An 8,621-nucleotide genomic window follows, 5' to 3' on the forward strand; every position below is an offset into this window, starting at 1 on the left:
AGGGGGTGATAAGTGATCGATACTGATGCCAAAAATGCAATCAGTAAAATTTTTGAAAAAATCGAAACCGCGTAAGATAGATGTTTTCAATTCAATTCAATTAAATTATTTATTGCATTCCATGTAGTACAATGGGGTGTTACATAGGCATAGGAACTAAAACATGGACCCTGTAGGGCACAGCAACGTTGAAGGGAAGAGAGGAAGTGTGTATTAAAATTAAAACTCAATGAACAATCAATTAAAAAAAAATCAATTCAATCAATTGATTCAATCTAGCATGCATGCATACCTTAGTAAATATAAAGTTTATTTTTGGCTGTATTTTGAAAAATGGGAGTTATTGGGAAAAAAAAATGTATGAAAAAATCTAAACTGCATAAGTTAGATGCTTGAAATTTGATATGCACTCCCACACACACGAAGATCTCTCTCTTATATAACACGCCACGCGGACGAAGTCGCGGGCAAAAGCTAGTCCTTACTAATATTATAAATGCGAAAGTAACTCTGTCTGTCTGTCTGTCTGTCTGTTACGCTTTCCCGCTTAAACCTCTCAACCGATTTTGATTAAATTTGGCACAGACAATCTTTAGACCCTGAGAAAGAAAATAGGATACCTTTTATTGCGAAAAGAAGGGACGAAGAGATTGAAATAGGGGTTGAAAGTTTGTATAGGATATTTTAATTTTAAAATATAAATCCATGAAACTTTATATTTAAGCACTTGATAAAAAATAATTAAACATTTGTTCTAGCGTTGCTGAAATTTCGACCAGTGAGGGGGTGAAATGAGGGTTGAAAGTTTGTATGGGAGTTCGTCATTTTTGGGGATAAAACCACGAAACTTTATATTTAGGAACTTGATAAGAAATAAAAAAACAATTTGTTAAAGCGTTTTTGAAAATTCGATCTTTGAGGGGATGAAATAGGTGTTGAAATTTTTTATGAGGTTCGTCATTTTTCAAGATAAAAATATTAAATTTTGTGTTTAGGCACTAAATAACAAACAAAAAATCGTTTGTTCAAGCATTTTGAAATTTTTACCAGTATGGGGGTGAAATACGGGTTGAATGTTTGTATGGGTATTCGTCATTTTTGAAGATAAAACCATGAAACTTGGTACGTAGGTCTCTTAGGATGTGCAGAGTTTTTCAACAAACGGATTTTCCGAAATTCGAACGGAACGGAACGGATTCGGAACGGGAACTACGAAGCCAAACTTTTTGTATACAAAATATTAACCACTGAACCTAGGAACATGATATTTAGTAGTTTTGGGTGTATCAAGTTAAAAAAATTTGGCTTTTGTAGATAAAGTTCCTTTTAACGAATACTCTGCATCGCCGCCACTGCCGTCGGTCGTCGTTCGTCGTCGCGCACATTCGCCGAAGTGTGGCGGCAGTCAACGGCGCTGTCTTGTGGTGGGGGAGCGCACGTGGTGTATATGTCGTGGCCAGATCATAGAATTGACCATTTCATGAAATGATCGACCATTTCATGAAATGGCCAACTTCAACTGACCATATCGTTTAAACGTCAGCGTTTAATGATATTTCCATCCACGTTTGGCCATATCATTAATGTAGGGTGTCCATGATAAGTGGTGTAATAAAAACGCGAAATAAGGTAGGTAAGGTAATGTATTACTCTAGTACAAAGTACAAAAATGTTTAAAAGTCAATTAAAAATTAAAAAGTCATTTTCGATTAACGGAGTGTTGATGTAGTTGACATATACGCCGTAACTGCATCTCGCTTTGAAGTCGTCGTCATATTTTTTGACACTATTTCATGCCATTGGTCATCATTCAGTATACTTTTCGTGTGTAAGATAAACATACTGGCGGCGTAGGGGTGGCCCAAGGGCCACCCCCGCCGCACCTTAACCTACTGTTATGCCTTGTAAAAATTATAAAAAAAAGGATTATGATAATTAAAATTATAACAAAAACATTTATGCGTTTTAATAGAATCCTGTTTCAAGTAGTTAATGCCATCTGCGGCATATCTACAATAAGTCACGTCAAAAAAAGAAACTTTACGGACAGTAGGATCGTCTATATTTTTCTTTTTTAAAATTAATATCTCTTCATTCGCAGTTTTAATTATATCATATTTTGAAATCCAATAATAGTCCATTGATTTACGTAGCGTGGTCACTCGACCTTCATTATTTGCCATATAACCTAAAAATAAAAATAAAGTTGCTGTCTACTGTTAATACGAGTTTTTCTTTTCACCTTAGTGTCAAAACATTGCTTCAATGCACTTTTATCTTGTATTTGCTCATTATTATTCGTATTATTCGCGTTCACACAAGAATAATTATTGTCCCCCGCCATTATGCAAAACATAAACAAAGCGACACCAGCGCTACTACCGGTGGATAATGTTACTATTTTACGATATGATCGCTAACGTTTGGCCATATCATGAAGTAATCATGCATTTAGTTGGTCATATCGTTAAACGTTTTGTGTTCATTGATCTGGCCAAACCACATCATGATGTGGCCAACGAATGTTGTTCTATTTCATGAAATACGACCATTTCATGAAATGGTCGATCATTTCATGAAATGATCAATTCTATGATATGGCCACGATATATACGTGGCCTGCTCGCGAGTGTCGAGTCCAAACAATTTCTACATTTTAACAAATAATAACAAAATAGCAAACGTTGTGTACAAAAAAGTTTTGAATTAGGTCATTTTAAAATATTTTTGTACACAACGTGACGCTGACCCCTGTAAGTGTCTTGGACATAAGGGACCGATAAATATTCTCAGGTAATTTCTGCCACTCAATGGAATACATAGGTACTTTATAACGACTGTAAACAGATATTTTTTATTTTTTTTAAATATACCTACTTACTCTCTTTTAATCACATGCTATACCGTTCCTTTTATATAATCCTTAATATTCAAATTAAAAGTACGCAGACGAAGTCGCGGGTACCAGCTAGTACGTTCTATATTTTATTGGTTGTGAAATTTTTACACGTCGCCATTTTAGACGCCACTGTTCTGTTACAAGAAATCGAGTTTGTTTTGTTTTCATATTGATTGCAATTGAGCCAGAGTTAAGCTTTGACAGTTTTATACGATTTAATCTCGTCACTATGGCAGATATAAAAGTGTTAGTAGCAAGCCGAGGTCGCTGCAAAGGCGCAATTACGCGTTTGAAAAATTCGTATAGTGAGGAATCTTATACGAAAATGCCGGTCGAAAAAATTAAAGTTAAACGGCAGCACTTAAAGGAGGTTTATGCAGACTATAATAGTCTGTGCGCGCAGATTCTAGCAGTCGACCCACAGGATAATGACGACCAGGCGGACGTGGAAGAAACATACCTCGATTTGTTGGCAAATTTCGACCTTGTTTTGAACAGTTTACAAGGCGGCAACGCGGCGTGCTCAACATCACGGATAAAGCTACCGAACGTAGTTATACCTACATTTACTGGTAAGTACACCGAGTACTACGAATTTATAGAAATCTTCACGGCCATGATCCACAAGGACAACTCATTGTCTCCGGTTCAGAAATTTTATTATTTAAAGGGCGCGTTATCGGGCGAAGCCCAGGCTCTTATAAATAACTTGCCGATGAACGATGCCAGTTATGTAGAGGCTCTTCGATTGCTCCAAGAACGATTTGACATCAAAACAAAAATAGTTCATGAACACATACATGCCATACTGGACATGCCAACGATGACTCGATCAACACCTTCAAATCTTCATAATCTTATTTCAGACTAGCTTTTGCCCGCGACTTCGTCCGCGTGGCGTGTTATATAAGAGAGAGATCTTCGTGTGTGTGGGAGTGCATATCAAATTTCAAGCATCTAACTTATGCAGTTTAGATTTTTTCATACATTTTTTTTTCCCAATAACTCCCATTTTTCAAAATACAGCCAAAAATAAACTTTATATTTACTAAGGTATGCATGCATGCTAGATTGAATCAATTGATTGAATTGATTTTTTTTTAATTGATTGTTCATTGAGTTTTAATTTTAATACACACTTCCTCTCTTCCCTTCAACGTTGCTGTGCCCTACAGGGTCCATGTTTTAGTTCCTATGCCTATGTAACACCCCATTGTACTACATGGAATGCAATAAATAATTTAATTGAATTGAATTGAAAACATCTATCTTACGCGGTTTCGATTTTTTCATACAAATGTTTTTTTCCCGCTAACTCCCGTTTCCGTGGGAATTTTGCAATATCCTGTTGCAACTAAGGTTTAAGTTAACTAAAGTACCTGCATGCCAAATTTCAAGCGTCTAACTTAAGCGGTTTAGATTTTTCATACAAAAGGATTTTCCCGCTAATTTCCGTTCCCGTGGGAATTCCGGGAATTCCTTTCTTAGTGCACCTCTACGGTACCTAAGCTATGTCCCTTCCAAATTTCAAATGCCTACATTTAGCCGTTCAGGCTATGCGTTGATATGTCAGTCACTGAGTCAGTCAGTTTCTCCTTTTATTTAGATTTGATTTTTTCATACAAATGTTTTTTCCCGTTAACTACCGTTCCCGTGGGAATTTTGTAATATCCTGTTGCAACTAATCTTTAAGTTTACTAAAGTACCTGCATGCCAAATTTCAAACGTCTAACTTGAGTGGTTTAGATTTTTCATACAAAAGGATTTTCCCGCTAATTCCCGTTCCCGTGGGAATTTCGGGAATTCCTTTCTTAGTACACCTCTACGGTGTCTAAGGTACCTGCGTGCCAAATTTTAAACATCTTACTTGAATGGTTTAGATTTTTCATACAAAAGGATTTTCCCGTTAATTCCCGTTTCCGTGGGAATTTCGGGAATTCCTTTCTTAGTGCACCTCCACGGTACCTAAGGTACCTGCATGACAAATTTCAAACGTCTAACTTGAATGGTTTAGATTTTTCATACAAAAGGATTTTCCCGCTAATTCCCGTTCTCGTGAGAATTTCGGGAATTCCTTTCTTAGTGCACCTCCACGGTACCTAAGGTATCTGCATGCTAAATTTCAAATGTCTAACTTGAGTGGTTTAGATTTTTCATACAAAAGGTATTTCCCGCTAATTCCCGTTCCCGTGAGAATTTTGGGAATTCCTTTCTTAGTGCACCTCTACGGTACCTATGGTACCTGCATGCCAAATTTCAAACGTCTAACTTGAGTAGTTTAGATTTTTCATACAAAAGGATTTTCCCGCTAATTCCCGTTCCCGTGGGAATTTCGGGAATTCCTTTCTTAGTACACCTCTACGGTATCTAAGGTACCTGCATGACAAATTTCAAACATCTAACTTGAATGGTTTAGATTTTTCATACAAAAATATTTTTCCGCTAATTCCCGTTCCCGTGGGAATTTCGGGAATTCCTTTCTTAGTGCACCTCTACGTTATCTAAGGTACCTGCATGCCAAATTTCAAAAGTCTTACTTGAGTGGTTTAGATTTTTCATACAAAAGGATTTTCCCGCTAATTCCCATTCCCGTAGGAATTTCGGGAATTCCTTTCTTAGTGCACCTCTACGGTATCTAAGGTACCTGCATGCCAAATTTCAAACGTCTAACTTGAGTGGTTTAGATTTTTCATACAAAAGGATTTCCCTTCACTACTCTGCTCCTATTGATTGTAGCGTGATGAAAAGTATACTATGACCTGTCCAGGAGTGTGAAGAATAATTGTACCAAGTTTCATTAAAATCCGTCCAGTAGTTTTTGTTTCTATAAGGAACATACAGACAGACAGACAGACAGACAGACAGACAGACAGACAGACAGACAGACAAAAATTTTACTGATTGCATTTTTGGCATCAGTATCGATCACTTATCACCCCCTGATAGTTATTTTGAAAAAATATTTAATGTACAGAATTGACCTCTCTACAGATTTATTATAAGTATAGAAGTCAAGCAGCATCTGGCAGCATTAAAAAACCTGGGTGAGCCCATATGGGACAGCATCATCGTATGTATTGTGCTACGCAAATTAGACATGCTGACAAGCCGGGCTTTCAAGATGGAGCGCGACAACAAGTCTCTGCCAACAGTTGTGGAGCTGACAGAGTTTTTAGAGCGGCGAGCGTTGGCTTTAGAAACCAACGACAACATTCCTGTCCAGAACACGCGCCCGCAACGCCTTGTTAGCCATGCTGTAGCAACACCCTCTGCTTCTGCTGCATGTTCTTACTGTAAGTCATCCCAGCACAAATTATTTCAATGTCCCAACTTCAAACTTGCTGCACCAAACAAGCGCTTAGAGTTTGCATTAGACAACAAAATATGTAAAGTTTGTTTGTCCCAACATAAGCGCAAATGCAAATATCATTTTAAATGTGCAGAGTGTAAAAAGGAACACAACACATTGTTGCATGGTATTGACTCACAAACTACTCCGTCTGTCACACTGCTCTCCAGCACCACTCAGGGTCAGGTATTGTTGCCTACTGCAAGAGTTAAACTTATTTCTCAGTCAGGCACAATCATTTACGCCAAGGCTCTGCTTGACAGTGGGTCGCAAGCTTCTTTTGTAACACAACGGGTAGTCGATTTATTACAAGTGAGTCCCACTAAATCTAATACTACTATAGTAGGCATTACTAACCATGAAAAGTCTGTTGACAAATGTATAAATCTTGAGGTTCATTCCACTGTTTATCCATTCAAGATAAATGTCAACTGTCATGTGGTAAAAACGATAACCTCCAAATTGCCACAAACTCATGTCGACCTATCATCCATTGCACTGCCATCAAACTGCCAACTTGCCGACCCGTGCTTTTATAAACCTGGAGATGTGCACCTATTGCTTGGAGCTGACATATTTTTTCAGGTCCTCCTGCCACCCCTTGAAGGAGCCGCCACTACGAGCAGCCAGCGTTCTGCTTGCGGTCCGGGTGCAGCCAGTCCTGAGCAGCCATCAATACTACACACGTCTTTCGGTCACGTCGTCGCCGGCAGTACAGGCACGCCTACTACATCCAGTAACCAGGTTATATCCTTATTTTGTCAGGAATGTAGTACTAGCTTAAATGAAAACATGAGTGCATTTTGGAGGGCAGAAAAAGTACCTGAAATCTTCCCAGAGCAAGTACCTGAACAGGATTATTGTGAAAAGCTTTTTCAGGAGACCACTAGGCTTGAAAATAATAAATTCCTAGTCACTATGCCAACTAAAGTCCCTTTAGAGCAAATTAATTCTGAACTGGGAGATTCTTTTAATCAGGCACTACAAAGATTCATTAATTTAGAAAAGAAACTGCAAAAAAATCCAGTTCTTTTCACAGAATACAAAAAGTTCATTGATCAGTACACTGAATTAAAACATGGTGAATATATCGATATAAACAGCTATGATCTTAGCAAAGATCCTGTTTTCTTTCTCCCACACCATGCAGTTATAAACGAGAGCAGTCGAACAACAAAATTAAGAACAGTGTTTGATGGCTCCATGCGTACAAGTAATAAAATCTCTTTAAATGATCTATTAATGAATGGCCCAGTAGTCCAAAAAGAACTTTTTGAAATCTTAATATCATTCAGATTAGAGGCCTATTTCTGTATTTGTGACATTCAAAAGATGTTTAGATGCATTCAATTAAATCCATCACAACGGTCTCTTCAAAACATTTTATGGCGAGAGTCTCCTGAAAAAGACATTCTATGCATACAGCTGAGCACAGTAACATATGGTCTCAAGTCATCCTCATATCGCACCCTTCGTGGAAAAACGCAGTAAGTTGATTTTATCAACTTTTCAGGAGCTAAAAAAAACTGTCCTACTAATTAGGTATAAGTCCTGGAAATAACCTTCAAAGAGAAAATAATAGCAAAATGTAGCCCGGATTGACCCACATTTATTAATTTTTAATTAATAGTGTATATTTGAAAAAAAATTAAAAAAACACGATTGCGTAGATATTCCACGAAACTATAATCAAACGTTCCGTTGTAAGTACAGACACTGCTTTATTATTACGTAGTGCAAACAACATTGACAGTTGTAACTTTACCTACAACGTTGTTCACCTTCCGATTTCGCCTTACTCGGATGTTGTAAGTATTAGTTACTTCGTTTTTACACGAAAAATTTTAACAAAATATTTTGCGTAAGTTGAGAAACCTATTTGTTCCACGTGAAAGTAAATGATCTTAGATAGTGTAACTATAGAAATTGCTTTTTTAATAAGGAAATATCTCAAAATAATTGTATGTATCTTTAAATACTTGTTTGTTGCAGGGGTTAGTCTAGAATGTAGTTCAGAAGTATGTATGCTCATACATTATACAGGGTGGCCCAGAACTTCAAGTTCAAAATGAAAAATTTGATAGAGTGGCTCATTGGCTACTAGAAACACCCCCATGTATGTTCAGCCATAATTTATTATTATTTATAGTTTAGGAGATATGACCTATTTTGTACCTTTTTCTAGATTTTCTACCTTACTTCAGAAATAATCATTTTGTCGCTATCCCTTTCTTAATAATTATTTTATTTTACTTCACAACTACGTCTAAAGATATATACCGCTAGGTAAAAAAATAAAAACAGTCAAATCAAAGACAAAAAAAAAAGTTATTGGAAGTCAAAGTGAGAATTGGACCAAAATTGTCACAGTTG

General features: G+C 37.0%; 1 protein-coding gene across 1 annotated transcript; it reads left to right on the forward strand.

The window, feature by feature from the left end:
• The first annotated feature begins 3,007 nt into the window (after window positions 1–3,007).
• LOC126381157 (uncharacterized) lies at window positions 3,008–7,320 on the forward strand. The gene is made up of 3 exons (XM_050030683.1): window positions 3,008–3,471; window positions 5,908–6,192; window positions 6,834–7,320. The coding sequence occupies exons 1-3, from the start codon at window positions 3,129–3,131 to the stop codon at window positions 6,851–6,853; spliced, it is 648 nt and encodes a 215-aa protein (XP_049886640.1). The 5' UTR covers window positions 3,008–3,128; the 3' UTR covers window positions 6,854–7,320.
• The last annotated feature ends 1,301 nt before the right edge of the window (window positions 7,321–8,621 follow it).

The sequence above is a fragment of the Pectinophora gossypiella genome, unplaced genomic scaffold (assembly GCF_024362695.1).
Source record: "Pectinophora gossypiella unplaced genomic scaffold, ilPecGoss1.1 Pgos_37, whole genome shotgun sequence".
NCBI lineage: Eukaryota > Metazoa > Arthropoda > Insecta > Lepidoptera > Gelechiidae > Pectinophora > Pectinophora gossypiella.

Bases quoted from the DNA above. Each gene is read 5' to 3' on its own strand.
- LOC126381157 (XM_050030683.1), top strand. From the start codon at position 3,129: ATGGCAGATATAAAAGTGTTAGTAGCAAGCCGAGGTCGCTGCAAAGGC. The intron at 3,472-5,907 runs GTAAGTACACCG...TTATAAGTATAG, and splicing joins AGTTATACCTACATTTACTG to AAGTCAAGCAGCATCTGGCA. The intron at 6,193-6,833 runs GTAAGTCATCCC...ATATTTTTTCAG, and splicing joins TTCTGCTGCATGTTCTTACT to GTCCTCCTGCCACCCCTTGA.